Raw genomic sequence first — 19,148 nt, 5'->3', positions numbered from 1 at the left:
AGATTATAATTGAACCCTGGGACATGATCACATCAATAATTAACCACATTAACCCTAACCTGATATGACAGAATCAGTGGACTCATTTTAGGCAATTTACAACAATTAGTTAATTCTTGATTTAATCATTATTGTGCTATTGTGTGCTCACACTACCAAATTAATGAATTAAGTCAAATCATCTTGGGTGTATTCACATCTGTACTTTAAAGCTGGCCACTTGTGTGATCCAATTACTCAAATAACCAGGTCTGAACAAGGCCTTAAACCACATCTGGAGCTGGTCCGGGCCACATTCCTTTGGTAATGTGAACACACAATGTGTCCTGGCCACACTGACATACCACCTACTGAGCTCGAGCAGAGTTTTGCCTCATTCGTTCAGAAAAAACACACATTACCTTAAAAAACGTCGGGTATCATCATTATACTTGACGGCGGTAACATTACTGTGGAAGTACAGACGCTTCCAGGGTTCAAGATCTAATCTGAGCTCACAAACATCAGGGCTAATCAGACATAATTAAATAAATGATAACCTAACGTGTGCTTCATGGTTCATTATGTTCCACAATTTGCATCATATCCCCGGGTCACTGCTCTCACATAACAAACAATGCTGTGTGTGGTTCTGAAACAACAGTAGGCGGCGCTATTTCGGAACCATTAACCCCCCAGAGTTTTCCCAAAATATGATACCCTCAAACAAAAGGAAATTCCAGACTCAAAATTTTCTTCATAGTTTCCTTTTGCTCCTGCCAATAAGAGTTGGTAGATTGCCAAAAGACACAGAAATGATCGGCCTCATTTACTCCACATTTTCTCAGGCATCTTACATCTTGATTTTGTGTTTTAATAGTTTTACGTCCATATTCCCTCATGCAATTCGTCCCCTAATAACCCAATGTTAGCCTCTTTCTCAAGTTTTCTTTAAAAATCATATTTAGAGACAGCTAAGACTGTGTGAGAGTTATAGCTCTGTGTCGTCTGGTTAAAAACGAAAAAGGCTTTGACCTGGTTTAATTGCTCTTGACACTCCAAAACACTCCCTACTGTGCGTCTCCTCCCACTCGGGTGGATTCAGTTTTACACAGAGCCGCCAAAATATCACACGGGCGTAAGGTGAGAAAGAGATCCGTGCGGAGGAAAAAGCCACTTAGTCCGTGCAAAGCGTCAAACATGCGTCACGCTAAGATGTGGAGAAAGCTGTGACTCAGTTCTTTTAGCGCGGAAAACACTTTCCGTGAGCCGGTCTCTCATATTTGTGACTTTTGGTGAACTGCATCGTGCAAACACTCCCTCGCCAGTTCATTAGGTACACCAGCAAACATGGAATCCATCTGATCTTCTTGAAGGTTCTGATTCAACTGTGGTATTATTTTGGAGGTTGTCATTTGTTGTATGGTTGAATTGTATCGTGTTATACATGTTCCTAATGTTTTGTGCCCTTGTAGTCACTGGATTAGGCTAAATAACAAACTCCATCCTCCAAAAATGATCATGAATTACCACCTTTTACCACCCGAACATACAGAACAGAACAAGATTTAGTGCAGGTCGGTTATATTATATATAATAAATATTGTATTCACTCGGTTTATCTGAGCACAGAGCAGGTTTATTCTCCTGGAGATATAATCTCTTCTACATCATTGAAATGGACAGAGGCATCCTGCGTTCCCCCCTGGCACAAGAAGGAAAAGACAGTGTGGGGTGGAGAAGGGCACAGCTCTCAGCTTTAATTAACCACAACTTGCTTCTCTTCTTTCTGACCCCTCCGTGATCCTCGCCGCTCTGAGAGAGAGGGTTCGTGTTTCCTGACTTCCCTTTGAATTCCACCAACAATGCACAGGTTTGTTTCAGGCTGACACAGCTGCTGCACACAACGTCTTCAAACTCTGAAACCATACAACACGTGTCTATACTCCAAAATAACTCACTTGTCTTCTGTGTAATATTACATTTGTTTAGTTGCGTATAAAGATGGAGAAACCCATAAGTCTTGGTCTGACTCCAACTAACTCTCAGCTTATTTTAAGACGATTAAAGAGGTTTAGCATGAGAAGAACTGAAGCTAAAGACAGTTAGCAACCTGTGTGGACGCCCACCTGTCGCTAAAAGAAGCAGCGCTCTCAATTTGTTTTCTAATATATGATTCAAAGATGTGAGTTATATCAAAACTCTCAACTATACAGTTGTCATAGGAGAAATTAGCTCTCGAGACCAAAACAATGGCTGTAAATGTGTTTATATCTGCTGTAAAGTCGGACATTTTAACCCTCTGAGGTCTATAAATTGGCCGTTTCTGACTACTTCTTGTTTACCTTTTGTATTTCATCTTAAATAACGTTTACCTCGCCTTGTTTGGTGTCATTCTTTTCAGCACAACCTCACATGTGTGACTTCACAGTTATTTTTTTCATTTTTGGACCTAAATCCATACTAAAAACATAAAATCAGAGTAGGAAAAAACACTTTTATAACTTAGAATGCAAAGCTAAACTGTAAATATCCAAAGCTTATGTAAAAATTTAGCAAACAACAAAGTTATTTAACTATTTACATTAAAATGCAGGAAATGCATCGGACATTTTTTGTACAACTATTTACAACCATGTGCAAATCTATCAGGCGTCACAATAAGTATGGAGTGACCCTCTTCCTTAGCAGGCATTGCCATATAATTTTGTGATTGGTTGATGTGATGCATTTTTCCACCAATGTGAAAGATGGTTTCAAGCACTTGAAGCCGGCTAGTGCTCTCCGCTTGCTAGCGTTTCTTCCTGCACTAAACGAGCAACAAACATGACGACAATATTCAGGAAAAAGCTAATTATTTTTAATAAGTCTAGTTTTACTTGGCCTATCAACACAATTTAAAAACTGGTATATAGTTTGAAGTTAGCACTTTCTACACAAGTTGAAATGGAGACTCGGTGAGACTGCGTCTTGCTGCTACATCATCTTAGACTGGTCTTGTGATTTGTCAACTCCAGAGAGTTAACATGGAGGTCAATGGAGACTGATTTGCTTTTGGAGCCTCTAGTGGACGTTAGAGGAACTGCAGTATTTGGTCACGCCCGCCTCATTGTCCAGGCCCAGAGGTTGCCGCTTGATGGTGATTGAATAAGTAAGTTAACATGCTAACGTGCTAAAGTGCAACGTTAAACATGCTACATAATGTTAGCGGTGTCGCTGTAAGCATGTTAGCATCCTGACGTTAGCTATTGTGTCAAAGAACTCACTCACACATTCATGCTACGTTGATACTACATCAATCTGTGACTTCATCAAGCAGTAAAACACGTTTCTGAAAGGCTAGCGATGTGTCTTTTTAGCTACAGGATCGTTGCAGCATAGCAGCTAGCTACAGATCGGACAGTAGCAAGCTTAGTGAACTCATATGTATCTTGAGCATGTCTGTAAAGGTTCTCAGTCGTTGAGGTCACCTAAAAACAAAAAACAAAGCTGAAACAAAGGCAGCTGGTCTTGGAAAGTTTCTCAAAGACTTAATTTCTTAAAGACTATAGTGGGTTTAAATAGGAACATCTGAGGGTGTTATCCGTCGGAAAACTCGGATACTTACCTGTAGTTGGAGGAAACTTTCTGGGGTATTTCTAATTATTATTAGGACGGTCTGCACAGTCGTAGGTTTTTGGGCTGCTTGTGGACGTCCGCTGAGGTTGAGCCTCGTGGACTCGTGGACCAGATTAAACAAATAATGATGCGGGAAGTCGACAAAGGAGGCAGAAAAAGGGCGAGGCAAAATCCCCCAAAACAAACCATGAAAATATACAACAGGCAAACTTAGAAGGGGTCAGGAACAGGTAGTGATCAAAACACAGAGACATGAGTCTTTGATTTTGGCAGCTGGATAGCGAACAACAAGAAGAGGGGATGAATTGGCCTTAAGTAGACATCTAAACGTTCATAAGGGAATTATTTTGCCATCTGTCTGGTGGACAGCTTGCACACAACATGTTTTTTAATGTTAAATAGATTACCGCATGTTTTTCTTTCTCATTTGCCCTAGATGAGTTCATTACAAATTGCATTCCTGGAAAATCCTACACTAACCTCACTGCCTTGTACCGGTTCCGTTAATAATGTTAACGACCTACACAATAATTAACCTCGCTCCAGCTACTACTTATTATACGCATTTCTCAGAGTGTGTGACAAAGACTGAGCAGGGTTGCCTCCGGCTAAAATTAGCATCTCGGAGGGGGGAATTAGCGGCATCTTACTCAACAATAGTGAATGTTTCATGAGTTGCATGTTCAGATTATAGGGCTCAGGATTGTCTTTATATGTTTAACAGCTGTTTAATTAGCATTTTAGCTTGAATAAAAGCTAATGAAACTGTCATACAACGTTGGCTGTTGACATCAGCGTCAAAGCAGTGTCGTCACGAGACTCTGCAGCAGATTTGAGGAAGAAAAGTTAAACATTAAATAGTTGGTGTGGATTTTATGCTGTTTCTTGGTATTTTAGTGAAAAGCTATGACCGACTCGTGTTCCTTGCACTCACAACCCGTACGCCGTGTTCCTTATAGCGATGGGGTTGAAGAGCAATAAAAAAACAAATCACTCAACGAAAAATGTGTCACAGATGCTCACTTCGCCATCCTCGCCGTCGCCTCACAGACTGACAGACAGTTTATTTAGAGAGGCTCACCGTCGTCGCACCTCGACAACGTGCCATCCATCTCATTGACTTCACAGTGTCAACAAACAAAAGCCAGGTGTGCCCAGTTTCCTGGTGTCTGATTTATGTCTTCCAAGAGAGCGCCTGAACATTTACGGCGGCATGTGTCCCACGCTCGGCTTTATCTTCCACTTAAAACGAATCAGAAGGATTTCCTGGAAGTGCAGCCGCGCCCCGGAGCCTTGCATGAACACCAATTTGACCTGGCATCCTTGTGCCGTCCAGGTTTATTTACTTGCGGCAGATAATTTATATGCTAGTTCTGCAATAGAGAGACGTATAAAAGATATAATAAAAAAAATACGTAACCCCGTAAAAAGCAAAGAAGCTCATTTGCACAAGAGACGCCTCAGATGCATCATCTGCAAGGACTTCAACTCTCGTTTCTTTCATGAGAACGAGCCTCAGTATCTCCGGGTCATAAATCCTAAACATTTAACAGTTTCTTTTTATCTTTAGTTTGTTCAACGATGGGTGTTGCTGGAAACAGCCGTACTTTCATCAAGGCAAATAGCTGCAAAAATGAAATAACTGTCCGTCAAAGACTTTAATGGGGTTTCCTTGAACAGACTGTTAGTTTTGTTTCACGGGAAAGCGTGGCACTTAGTCTTTGAGTTTTGAAGTGTTTTATCACATAAAGCAAAAGAAATGTAGTTTAGTCAGATAAAGCAAAAATACGAGAGAAAAAACTTAAAGGAAGAAGACGAGCTGCTTGGGTTGGCTAATGTCTGCTTTTGTGAATGGTTCACCCAACTGGGGCTATTCATTAATGCCTATATGAACAGATGCAGGGTGCTCGCCAGTGGGAGCCTGATGTATATTTGCTGATTTGGGTGTTTGTGGCTCAGGTTGATCTCCACTAAAGGTTAAGGGCTGTTGGAGGTTCATCCACTTGGAAAAACACTGAAGTTGCTCCCAATGGCAGACGAGCATCTTGCGTTGAAGCTCATTGAACATAAAACACGTTGAGTACCACTAAGGTGTAGAAATTATAAGTGCAGACTGTTTGCTAACTGTTTCGTCCAACCTTATTTATAACCGCTAATCCTGCAGAGGGTTGCTGGGGCGGGTGGAGTGCGTCCCAGCTGGCATTGGGTGAGGTGCACGCTAGACAAGTCATGGAAGCTGGAGCACCAAGATAACCCCCACATTGGCACAAAGAGAACATGCAAACATAGAAACACGATGTTACAGTGCTAACAACTGCACCACCATGCCGACCTATCTCATACATACGCTAAATAATTCCTCTACATCATGCATAGCACACATCTCCTCTTGACCAGTCTGGTGAGACCTCATATGCCTTTATCCTGCCCCTCAGAGACTGTGTAAATGACTGTTTAAATTTAAGTTGTGGGTTGAGGAAGAACACTGGGGACTGCAGGCCAACAGCAGTAAGCGTACCAGAACAACAAACCCATTCCAACTCCCAAGCGTTGCGGTTGGACTGCTTAAGGCTAATTCTGGCCTAAACTCAAACCCTGCCCTCTGGCCCGCAGATCCACACGGAATTGGGCGGATAAATTTAATACATAAACCCATGTGGACATGCAGATGCGGAGATCATTAATTGACCTAAGGAGGATGTTAGTGTGACCTTTGTAAGTAAAGCAGAATGTATTTTAACATATTTAGAATAATTTCTTCCCAGAAACAAATCACTGTCCCGAGAAAACGGAATTTCTCACGATGAGTTTGATTTCAAAACAGAAAAGTGGAAAGAGGAGTGGAATTGTGGCAGAGGGGCTGGCAGTCATTAGTTTTAGAGGAGTCGTGGGTGGTGCACAAGTAAAAATGTTAACCTCTTTATTATTCCCAAAACAATGGGAGACACTTGATAGATAAAACCTGTGAGACGAGGGTCATGTAAACGAGGTTAAGTTAGTCGAGTTACACGTTTCCTTAAAATGGAACATGAAAAGATGAGTGCACAAAATTCTTGGTGTGATAACATCAGCATGAATTGTGAGAACGTCGCTGCCAGGCAACTGTTGGTGTCTAGAAACTACAGTTAACAAGCTAACGACAACAACCTGGACCTTATTTCTGGCATAAAATTCAATCGTTTACTCACCCATATAACTTTGGTGTCATTAGGAGTCGTTTGGACGATATTTAGATCCAGTGGAGTGCCATGTATATCCATAAAGTGGGAGTGACTGGGGCACCGAAATGCAGCCTCTAAATAACGCATTATGTGCTGCCAAACTCATTCATTTCACCAATACTTTGTTATGATATGCTAGTGCTATTCCCTGTTGAGTCCGCAGCACTAACTTCACGGCAGTCACGTTTGAGAAGGCTTCACAAATGACCAAATATAATATTGCTTTAAAATGTAGCATATATAGCATTTACTTTTCCTTTACTTCTTTGCCAAAGACAGCTGTGTTTTGTTGTTTCTTCTGTCTACAAAAGCTAGCTCGACCACTGACTAGCTTCTGTAGCTAGCTAGGCTAAAGTTGGCTGGAAATTGGTGGAGTTACTCACACTGTTGGGATTACATGGGATGAAAATTGCTTCAGACCTTTAAAGAAAACGAAGACAAAACCTGACCGAGGTGTTAGCAGACATGTACAGTAGCCTACATCAAGTAGCTTTGTGGTGTTGTAATTTAGGGTCATTAAAGGGTCATCAATAAATTAAGCGAGGTAAATCATTCCTAGTTTTTTTTCTTTCTTGAGAATATTCACAAATAATCAAATTGAATATTGCTCAAAAGCTAGCTAGTCCACCAACTAGCTTGTGTTGATAGCTAGGCCACCAGCTAGCGTGTGTGGCTAGCTAGCTAGGCTAGGATATAGCTGGAGTTACTCTATCATTTGGGATGAACATGAAATATGTTTCAGACCTTTAAAAACCAAAGACAGAACCTGCCCGAATCGTTATCATACATGTGGTGTTGTGGTTTGGGTCATTTAGAGCGACAAGGAATTAAGAGAGATAAATCATTCCTAGTTTTTGTTGTTGAAAGTATTCACAAATTATCAAACTTAATATTGCTCACAAGTTAGCTAGCTTGTGTAGCTAGCTAGGCCGCCAGCTAGCTTGTGTAGCTAGCTAGGCCGCCAGCTAGCTTGTGAAGCTAGCTAGGCTAACATTGGGATTACGTGAGATGAAATATGTTTCAGACCCTTAAAAACCAAAGATAGAACCTGACCGAAGCATTAGCAAACATGTACAGTAGCCTACCTCAAATATAAGTATATAAGTAGTGATTTGTGGTGTTGTGGTTTAGGGTAATTTAGCACTACAATGAATTAAGCGAGGTAAATCATTCCAATGTTCGTTGTTGTTGTTGAAAATATTCACAAATTATCAAATTTAATATTGCTCATAAGATAGCTAGTCCATCGATTAGCTTGTGTTGCTAGCTAGGCCACCAGCTAGTGTGTGTAGCTAGCTAGGCCGATGTAGTTGGGATTACGTGACATGAAATATGTTTCAGACCTTTAAAAGCCAAAGACAAAACCTACTTTAAATGTTAGCAGACATGTACAGTACATTAAATATTAGCAGTGACTTGTGGTGTTTTGGTTTAAGGTCATTTAGTAAAAGAAAAGAAAATAAGAGAAGCAAATCATTCCTGACACTCTTGCCCAGATATAGAAACACATCTGAGGTTTGTTTGCATTTGATTATATTTCTTCATAAGTCACAGAGGTCATGTCCATGAGTGTGTATTTACTTTCATTATTTCATCCAGTAACAAAACAATACGTTTAATTTCCTCTGACCAAGTACATAGAAAAGTCTTAGCCTTTCATTGTTGATTTTTCTCAGAATCGTCCCAGAGTCCAAAAACAGTTCTCGTGTTATGTCTTCTATGCTTTGTTTGACGATAACACATTGTTTTTTTCCTCTTCTTTTAATATTTGACATTGACGTTTATGGAACAAAAGCAGCATGACCGCAAACACTGAGGTAAACAAAAGCTGCTGAAGTGTTTCTACCCCCACGGCCCGCCGCCAAAACAGGTTGTCAGTAAACACGCTTGGAATCAGGGCCGAGCAAGAAACTACAGTATATGTATTAAATGCAGCGGCGGTAGAAAGCCAGTAAATGATGGATGTTACAGATAGGAGTGGTGCGAGTTCATAGGCTTTATAGTGATAAGGTTGCTGCCATATTGATCTAATTTTAACTGAATTCACTTATAAACAACATCTTCTTAGCACGGACAAGAACAAGCATAAACTGAACGTCTGTCCAGATGTGCCAGATTTTATAGACCTTTTTTTGAAATGTCAAGTGAAGACGGGTCTTTTGGAAAATATTTACATCACATACTTTCAGTGCATAATGTTGTGGTGTTTTTAAAGAGTATCCAAAGTCTTCTGATTATCAGAAAAACTTCAGTGATTCATAAAGTGCAGAAAGCATGTTGCACCAAAAGAAATCTTAATGTTTATGGTCCTGGTTTTATATTATTCCTCATTCTATTAAAGTGAAACTACCTCAAAAACCAACAAAGCTTTTATAATAAACTGTTTTATACTGTACTGCGAACAATGAAACAATTAAGCAATTTCCTACTAGACAGCTCTGCAAAATCTCAGGCTTACTCACAGAGGAGGTATCCTGAGAAAAATATACCTTAACAGCCTCTTTTGCAGTTTGCATCCACTCCAGCAACAGCAACACTTCAGTTATGTAATTGATGGTCGGTGGCTAGTATAGCAACTGTGCAACATTCAACTACATCGTGTATAGACCTGATAAATCCATGTTCTGTTTAATTCTAAAATTTCCGTCTTTTTACCAGTTGTTTATGCAATTTGTTTTCTTAAACCAGCAGTTTATTGTGCTGGGTTCATGTTTTCATCTCTGGACTGATTCCCATACGTACCCCAAATTAAAGGGGAACTGCTGTTTTTTACAACCTGGACCTTATTTCTGGTATAAAATACGATTGTTTACTCACCCATATAACTTTTGTGTAATTCGTATTCCTTCGTCAAATATTTAGATCTGCGTATATGTAGTGGGAGTGACTGGGGCACCGAAACTCAGCCTCTAAATAACACATTATCTGCCGCGAAACTCATTCATTTCACCAATAAAGTCGTACGCTAGTGCTATTCCCTGTTGAGTCCGGAGTTACCTGTTATCTTGTCTTCTGACCTGGAAAATGTTGTTTCTGAGCGCCTGGTTTACCTGTAATTTGCTCCTGCTATGGTTCGTCCACAACCTCAGAGTTGGAAAAATATTCAGCCATGTTGCAAAAAAACTATGTCAGAAGATATAACACGTAACTCCGGACTCAACGGGGAATAGCACTAGCGTACCATAACACAATATTGGTGAAATGAACGAGTTTCGCAGCAGATAATGCGTTATTTAGAGGCTGTGTTTCGGTGCCCCAGTCACTCTCACTACTTGGATATACGCAGATCTAAATATCTCCCGATGGAATACAAATTACACAAAAGTTATATGGGTGAGTAAATGACCATATTTTATGCCAGAAATAAGGTCCACATTGTAAAAAACAGTAGTTCCCCTTTAAGGGCTAAAAAAAAGACCCTGAGAACTACGATCATTCCTTCAGTGTGCACACAAAAAAAGGAGGTACTTTCTCCGAAAGAGGAGCTACCAAAAATTATTGTTGTGGTCCAAAGAAATGTAGAATGTGAAAGAATAAACATCCACCGTGACATTTAGAAACTCTGCGAGTAGCGTTTTTAATTGACAAAAACTCTATAAGTCTACAAACAATGTTCGCGAATAGCTGGTGAACAGAATGGTTCATTTAGCAGAAGAAGAACCAGATATTTACCACAGGAGTTGGTGGAGACCAAAAACAGAGCTAAAAGTGAGTAAGTATTGGTCTTACGTTTAACAAGTGGTCATACATGTGGCCGCTTGGCAAACGTAAGACCAATACTTGGACTAATTGAATAATCATGTTGCTCTGTAGCTGCTAGGTGTTTAAAAAATCATCTGTTTCCTAACATGACCAAAAAAACAGCTGAAACAAGTGAACTTGAAGCAACTGGACTTGTAGCTTTTGTAGAAGCTACTCAGATCAGAGATGAAACATCTTCAAGAAACTCTACAAGTCCAGTTTCTCTTGATTCAGCTTGTTCTAACCCTAACCCTCTAACCCTAACCCTAACTGAGAACCTTCACAGACGTCTGTTAACGTTGTGTTCACAACAAAACCAGTTACTGATGGTTAGAGAGTTTGCCAGATTTATTTATTTCCTTTTGTTCACTTTGAAAAATGTTTGCTGTTCTTGCACAAATTCATTTTCACCACGTGGGTAAAGGTTACAGACATGAATACTGCCTTCAGTGTGCAATATATTAAAGAAAAACAATCCACAATTTGCACACTAGATTATGAACCTGGGAAACATGAAACAATAATAATAATAATAATAAAAATCCCACCACCACTAACAACAACAAGTAAAACGTCAGTCCACAGGGAAAACTCTAAACTGCTTGCTTTCATTTTGTTGGCATCAGCGTTTCAGATCTTTATTTAAATGTTTTGTTTCTGCAGAAAGTCATTTAATAGCCTGCTCTGGGGCTAAAATATACTTATTTACTCGGCTTTTGCAATAAAACAGCATTTTAAGTTCATTTACAAAAAATGTACTAAACGTGTTCATGTTGCGACGTTAACATTCAAGCGTTAAGCTGCCGTTTGTTTGGATCGACTGGAAATAAAATGCAATCTAAGACACTAATCTGCGTTTACACTGGTACATCTCAGCAGCAATAAACATAAACTCTCTGTTCATGGGATAGATGAGCACTTGAAACCGTTTCATGCAGGCACATGTCAGCAGCCCCACATGTAGGATCAATACAGTTGGAACGTGTATAAAATAATTCTTCCTTAATGTTTATAAGCTAACTATCATTTATTTTATATATGTCTGGGGAAAAAAAAAAAAAAAAAAAAAACTGAATTACCTATCGTTTCTAACACAAATAACAACAAATAAATCCACTTCACCTCTAAGGTATTTACATTTTCACAGGTCCTTTGAGCTTTTTTCAGTGAGCTCCGGCAAAAACATTGTTCATGTGGTCTTTGCTTAGCTTCAGTTCCAAGTATGGAGGTGCTGCAGTGTTGTCCAGAAAACTTCCTGGCAATGTTGCTGTCAAAGGTGATAGTCCAGCAATTATGTGCTCCTGTACTACGCCAGCTCCAGAAGTGTTTCAGGGAAAAGGTTTGAATCCAACCAGAGAAGAACACTCCTCGTTCATTCCCAGGGTGGCAAATACTGCTGTTTTGCCAAAACCTCTGTCGCACAAATAAGCATGTGGTCACTTTTGAAATCATCGCAACAGCAAAGAGATAAGACATCTGAGCTGACGTTGTTGGAAATAAAACTGCAGTTCGGACATCCAGTTTTTTGGAACGTGCACATCAGGCCTGGGTCGGACATGAAACCATAAATCACAGCCATGACACCACGTCCGAATGTTCTGTGCTACTCTTGTGAGACGATGGTGGATTTTTCCTAAATCTAGCCAAGTCAAAACGCTAAGTTCAAGTCCAAAAATATCCCGCATCCAGTAATAATCCTGTGTGAAACTCCGCCACCCCACAAAATCTGACGTCTGACGTCAAAATGTCCCTGTCCCAACTAAACCAAACTCAGTATACAAGTCATGAGCATCAATAATGTTTCAAAACACCTTCACAATAACCAACGGGACAAACTAAATACTGTAAATAAAAAGAATGTAAAAGTGAAGAACAGGCCGATCCCGAAGAAAGATGACTCACGTGGTAAGTTCAGCATATAATGCATTTCCATAGCACTAATTAATCACTCTGAGTTTCTCTTCCTTGAGGAATTGTTCCACTTTTCTGGAAATTAAGCTTCTTTTTCTTTCAGTGAATGTCAGAAGATCAATGTCTCTCTCATTATAGTCCATTAAAGCCACAGTGAGTTTAACATGAAGTGACTGAGTCGGTCATTAAAAACCAACTGAGTTCAACTCAACACTTTGTGCACAGATGTCCCTTAGTGCTGTGAAAATGTATATTTTGCTGAATTAATATTAAGAGCAAACGGGATCAAATTAAAACAAAAAAGAAATTTGAATAAAAGTCAAGGGTAAAGAAATATTACATTATTAACTATTAACTTTGTACAATGTGGTAAAACATAGAGAGAGCTGCAAGTTGCTGGTCCTCTCTGGAAATTCTTCAGTCTGTGAGGAATGATCAGCAATAAAGGCAGGAAAGTCAATAAAAAGCCTGGGGCTAAATTGTCCGAGTTCCATGTGACGGCGCATTTAGTTGGCGGCGCATCTACGGTGTGTCGGATTAAAAAACCCCCAGCGAACACTGGCCATTCGCCACATGGTTTGCAGTGAACGGCTCGCTGTCGGGGTTCCTAATAACCTCCTTCTGGACAGCCTGCGGAAACAATACCAGGCATTAGAGATGCAATAAAGACAGCGACAACAGAAAACTTTCAACGTAAGTTGTTGCTTTCATTTTCAATGACCCTGGAAATGTTATTACTGCGGGTTGAGTCAGTTCTTTCCCATCTGTTACATAAAGTGGGCTTTGCCTCTGGAGATATTTGAGCACTGTGGTGGTGGGGTTGGCACACTCACTTTCTGTTTATAATTTTATGATTTACTGATGTTTATCAGAATTGGAGACAATATAGGACAACATTTCCCCAAGAGGGGGTGATAATTGAGCATCACTTTTTACTGAGTCCTACATTACACTGAAGGGGTAAAGTTTTTCCACAAGCTTCCACAAATGATATCCGTGACACTGTGAATGTTTTCACGCATCTGCGGTGGTGGCATTACGACTTACGTACATTCTGTGGATTCTTGTGAATGCGATATATCAGGAATGCCTTGAGGGAATTTCTTAAAATTGGCCTCAACCATTCATTTGGATGCAGCAATGAACTGGTTATAATTTGGTGGTCAAAGGTCAATATATGAATCCTGTTTTGATGTCAGGAATGTCTCTTCAGGGAATTTTTTCAAATATGATTACGCACTGGTTATAATCAAAGGTCAAAAGTCATGACCCCAAAAAATGTTTCCTAATGTGATAATTTAGGAATGTCTTCAGATTAACTCCTGACAGTTTGATGGGCTGTCCGAGTTGTACGGGAGTAGAGACGGCTGCGTTGCTTTGAGATGACGTTTGTTGAAGGCAATCCAAAAACAGCAACACTCAGGTAGGCTTCTACTTTTTCACTGTAAATGTCTGCAGTCTGAACTTTGGTGGCATCTAGTTCACGTGTTAAAGACTGAGATGGTCTAGAAGGGCCATGTGCTTTGAAATCTTTATATTAGCACCAATGTCTCACAGCAAGGAGGTTCTGTGTTCTAATCCATCAGCTGACCGGGGCCTTTCAGTGTGGAGTTTACATGACCTTCATCTGCCTGCGAGAGTTCTGTCCAGGTAGTCCAGCTTTCTCCCACCTGCCAGAGACATGCTGGTTAGGTTCATTGGTGATTCTAAATTGGCTGTAGGTGTGAGTGTGAATGGTTTTCTGTCTCTCTGTGTTAGCCCTGAGATAGATTTTTAGATTACGGTTGGACTCTGGACTGGTATTGAACCAGAAAATAGTGTAAAATGATTTGGCTGAAATAACTTGAGAAACGAGGATCCTTTTTAGAGTTCCTGGCCCATTCATGGTACGAGAAATAGTAATTATCCAATCCAAACTAACTCTTACCCCAAAAAGGGACATCTGGACTGGACAGAACGAGTTTCGTTCCATCCAATTTTTCAGTTCTAAACGACTGGTGGGGAGTTGGGGTTTAAATAGGATCATCTGTGGGTGCTGCCAATCAGAAACTCATATGACTTGGGTCTATTAACAACCAAATACTTATTTACTTTTCCTTCCCTTTCTTTAGGGAAATCCATTTGCCCTTGTTTCAGATTTTTGGATATATCCAAAAAACTAGGGGACCTGGACTTGTTGAGCCTCTTTCTTTGCCACTCATTCAAGTAGCTTCTTCGGTCCAGTTACCCTTGTGTGGAGGGGGCGTGGTGCATCAGCTGCAGGAGAGAGGTGTGGAGAGGGCTCATGAGAGCAGCACCAGGTGAGAGTGATAAGTCTAACAGGATGCAGGTGTGCCAATCACTCTCACCTGGTGCTGCTCTCATGAGCCCTCTCCACACCTATCTCCTGCAGCTGATTCACCACGCCCCCTCCACATCTTGTTTAATTGTTTTTCGATATACCATGACCTGGATGACTGAGAACCTCCAGATACTCTTTATGCAATATGTCTGTGAAGGTTCTCAATCATCCAAGTCATGGTATATCCAACAAAGGTTCAAAAAAGGCAACTGGACTTGTAGAGTTTTTTGAGAAGAAGCTACTCGGTTGAGTGGTGAAACGTCTTCTCAAGTAGCTTCTTCAAGAAGCTACCCGGATGAGTGGTGAAACGTCTTCTCAAAAAACTCTACAAGTCCAGTTGCCTTTTTTGAACCTTTGTTGGATATACCATGACCTGGATGACTGAGAACCTCCAAATACTCTTTATGCAATATGAACACTAGATGTTGGTTTACCTTGGTATCCTTCTGTCTACCGCCTTTTGGGTCTGTGGTGATAACGCTGTTTGTAGGTTTGTAGAAGCAGAGCGCCTTCTGGAAGCTCTGCTTGAAGTTCTCGGACAGGAAGCCGTAGAGGATGGGGTTGGCGCAGGAGTTGACGTATGTGAGGATGACCAGGGAGAAGTAGATGGCGGCGCTGTTCTCGGGGATGGTGTGCACCAGGTTGACGATGTTGGTGGTGAAGAAGGGCAGCCAACACAGCACAAACACCAACACGATGATCACCACCATGCGCGTCACCTTGCGCTCTGACTTGCGCCGCTTGGTCAGGCCCGCACGTACGCCGGCTGACCTCACCTGGAAGCGAGACGATTGAGTTAAAGGTTTATAATGACGTAGGAAGAGCAAGAAAGCAGAAGAGAGAGCAAGAAAAGAGAGCAGAAATTAAATCTGTCCCATTACCTTGATGACAATGACCAGGTAGCAGAGGCAGATGACGACCAGAGGACCAAAGAAGCCCATGATACACGTGTAGAGGATGAAGACAATGGACCACAGATTTTTTGGGTCAGGCCAGCTCATGTTACAGGTGTTGAAATCCTCCTGTACATGCGAGAAGATGGTGACTGGCAGCACCATCAGAAAGGACACGACCCACACAACGCCGCTGAGAATCTTGGCCACCCGAGGCTTCCGCCATTTCGCACTGCGGATGGGATAAACCACGGCGAGGAAGCGGTCAATGCTCATCAAGGTCAGCGAGAAGGTGGAAGCAAACTGGCTCATGCTGTCGGCCGTCATGCAGACCTTGCAGAAGAAATTTCCGTACGGCCAGTAGTAGAGAGCGCTGTTGGTCCCGAGGAAGGGGATTCCCAGGATGTAGAGCTCATCCGCCACGGCCAGGTTGAGGATGTACAGGTTAGTCACCGTCTTCATCTTGGCGTAGCGGACCACCACGTAGATGGCCAGTGAGTTGCCCAGAAAGCCGACGACGAAGACGATGGTGTAGATGACTGCAGTGACCCAGCTGAAGGGTATCTGCGGGGGTATGTCGGACGTGTTGTTGCTGTTGGTGGTGGGGTCGATCTGGGAGGAAGACACGGTGACATTCTCAAATGGCCAGTTGTCCATGTTGGAGGACCTCCGTTGGGATTACAGCAGAAAATAGCTCTTGAGAGAAAAAGACACGTGCACAATTATTATACATAATGCTTAACTACAACTAATGCTAAAGAGAAAAACAACAGTTTAATATTCTGTGAATTCCCACTTCAGAGAATCCGTGCTAAGTCTAACTTCTGCACTCGGCAACATACAGTAAAGGGTGCTGTCTGGGCAGGATGCCCATATTTACCAGGAGAGAAGAGAAACTTTCCACTGAATTGCCTGGGCATGTGGCCAATGAGCCATTTCTCTTAATGGGAAACAGCTCTTTAGATGAGAATGACATTAGTTAACAAGTGTATTGTCACCGTATTGGGATCAGATGTCCATTACGGAGGGAGAGCGAAATCAGGCCGAGGGGTACGAAGCTCAAGATTTGGAGTGTTACAGGAGCGTGAAGCGTGATGAAGAGGAGCTTTGGGGAAAACATTTAAAAGATGTATTCAGACTGAGCTAAACATTCTGTCATAAAATCAAATAATTTGTGTTACTTGTCCATTAAAATGAGTACGAGTGCTGAGCATAGAATCTACTGAAAGGATAAAACTCCATCGTCAAGTCAGATGAGCATACACAAAATAAAAGTAGACATTCATAACGCAAGTATCCACATCAAATTTTACTTAAAACTGATGGTATTTGTCAATTTTAAGACATTTATCTCAATGAGGGCACAACGCCTGAATAGTCCTCTTTGCTTCATAAACACTGCATCTGTTTAAGAGTTAATAATTTGCATTCTGTGCATGAATTTGAAAGAAAACAAGAAATATCACGATGTTTAAGGCAGACGAGGCAAAGCGACGGGACCTGGAGAGTGTCTGGACTTTGGAGGCATCTATTCTGGCAGTTTATCAGCTGAGCGGTGGTTGGTGTAGTATTATGACCTGTTCATTTGTTATCGTAACTTCCCAAAAGCATGCATCTACTGTATTCAACTGTGCATGCACGGGAATGAGATGTTATAAATATGGGAATAACGAAGAGAAATGTTTGTCTGTAGTTTAATGGATAACATGCAGAAGACAAATATGTGTTCAGTCTGTTTGCAAGGAGGATAAAATCATAAAGCATTTATTTAGGAGATTATAATTTGCATTCTGCACTTTAATTTGAAAGAAAGAGTCAAAGTCCTTGACATATATTTAGTTTTGTATTTTATAATGAACCTCAAAACTGTATAAAGATCCCAAATCCACCAAACAGTGTATTATGCGTTTTCCTGGCTGATGGCTAATAATTGTCCTCGCCCGGTGCTTTGTGGGTGACCTAAAATAATAAATAATAGTCTCATAAGTGTCAGTTGCCGCAGGCTGCATCTCGAGGCGGCGAAAATGTGTTGCACAAATACATGGTTTGACGTGAGGAGTCACTGAACCGCGCTCCAAAACACGGGAGTGACGCGCAGCCCGCAGCTTGTTGTTGAGGAAACAAACACCAGTGTCCCCTTCAAGATGCATCCAGCGTGACATTTTTATCCTACAAACTTTAACAGAAACCCGTAGCCCACAGTCACGAGAGGCATTTTACGAGTTCACGTGAATTAAATTTGATTTTAATAAATAAAACATCAAGTCTCGTTTTTGGAAAGCTTTCAGTGCATTTTCAGGACAAATACTACAATAAACTGATTAAAATGCAGTTTACAAGTTTTATTTATGCTATTTGGAAAAGGTGGATTTAATTTACCTGTGCGCTCCTGTGCGCAAATCCACTATCCACCGAAGCGATGCGCGTCTCCGGAGTCCGTGCGCTTTTGGAAACGTTCACTTTCTCCGCTCTTTTCTCCCGCTGTCTGAAAGAGGAACCTCCTCACGGTTGTCTTCTCTTCATCTCGAGGCATTTTCCTCCATCCGAGAGTCAGAAATTAACTTGTGCCGTTGATTTTGCAAAAAAAATATAAAATGATAAAGAAAACTCGTGCGCATGAGGAGACGCCTCCCTGAGCTGATGGGAAGTCACTCGCGGGGGCTCGAGTATTTATGTGGGAGACGTCATCCCGCCTTTGGATCTGAAAGTCCCACCCATGGGTGGTTTTAAATCACCTCACAGCTCAGACCGGTTGTAGCTGCACTTTTCTTTTTTTTTTCCTTTGGCGCATCAGAGGCTTTTATATCCAGCCTTCCATCGGTCGTGATGCTTCTTTCCTCCTATGCCAGACTAGAACCGAGACGGAGCGATCCCCAGATCCAGACTGCAGAATAAATGACCTTGGCCTCAGGCACCTGATACACGCAGGGGAATAAGGGTGGAATGGAGGTCTGATGGTAATTGTCTGGGAAGGCTGCCTAGTTTCCAACCATTAGGTTCATGTTGCTGTCAACCGTTGGTGTGAAACACTCCGGTTATGTCATGTCACCGGTGGCTGCCTTCACACAGACGCTAGTGTTTCTCTTCTAATCAGAATAAAAATACCTCTTGATAGCACCTGGATCAGAACAGACTGATCGATCAGATGTAGAGAGGCGGTAGAACCCTAAAAAAGTGTTTGGGAAAAGATGAACCAAGATGAAATCCATGCACCTTTGGGTCCTGTGGGCCTTTGAGGGGAGGGATCATCCCACAGATAATTGATCAGTTTGGGGTCTAGTGAATCTGGAGACCAGGTCAACACTTAAGGGGATTTAAGCGGTATTTATTGAAAAAGGTCAATTAAGTAGAACTGGAATCAAGGCGAAAAGTATGCAAACCTTTTTTTTGTGTGTGTGTCTGTGTCAGGCTGCATCCTGCTGGGGATGGCTGCTGCTATCAAGG

The 19,148-nt window shown here is 41.4% G+C and overlaps 1 protein-coding gene across 3 annotated transcripts; it reads right to left on the bottom strand.

Moving 5' to 3' along the window:
• Nucleotides 1–9,442: 9,442 nt before the first annotated feature.
• Nucleotides 9,443–18,320, bottom strand: LOC311506721 (somatostatin receptor type 5-like). 3 transcript variants are annotated; one of them, XM_084570793.1, is made up of 5 exons: nucleotides 18,084–18,102; nucleotides 16,703–16,809; nucleotides 15,693–16,400; nucleotides 15,246–15,587; nucleotides 9,443–13,100 (listed from the first exon to the last, which is right to left on the bottom strand). In XM_084570793.1, exons 3-5 carry the CDS (start codon nucleotides 16,359–16,361, stop codon nucleotides 13,008–13,010), a joined length of 1,104 nt encoding a protein of 367 aa, XP_084426919.1. In that variant the 5' UTR covers nucleotides 16,362–16,400; nucleotides 16,703–16,809; nucleotides 18,084–18,102; the 3' UTR covers nucleotides 9,443–13,007. The 3 variants fall into 3 exon arrangements, with proteins under 3 accessions (XP_084426919.1, XP_084426918.1, XP_084426920.1); XM_084570792.1 differs by lacking the exon at nucleotides 16,703–16,809 and having other exon boundaries at nucleotides 18,084–18,320; XM_084570794.1 differs by lacking the exons at nucleotides 16,703–16,809; nucleotides 18,084–18,102 and having other exon boundaries at nucleotides 15,693–16,426.
• Nucleotides 18,321–19,148: the final 828 nt, after the last annotated feature.

This window comes from Chelon labrosus, assembly GCF_963514085.1.
Source record: "Chelon labrosus genome assembly, chromosome: 21".
NCBI lineage: Eukaryota > Metazoa > Chordata > Actinopteri > Mugiliformes > Mugilidae > Chelon > Chelon labrosus.
This window is presented reverse-complemented; position numbering and strand designations above follow the sequence as displayed.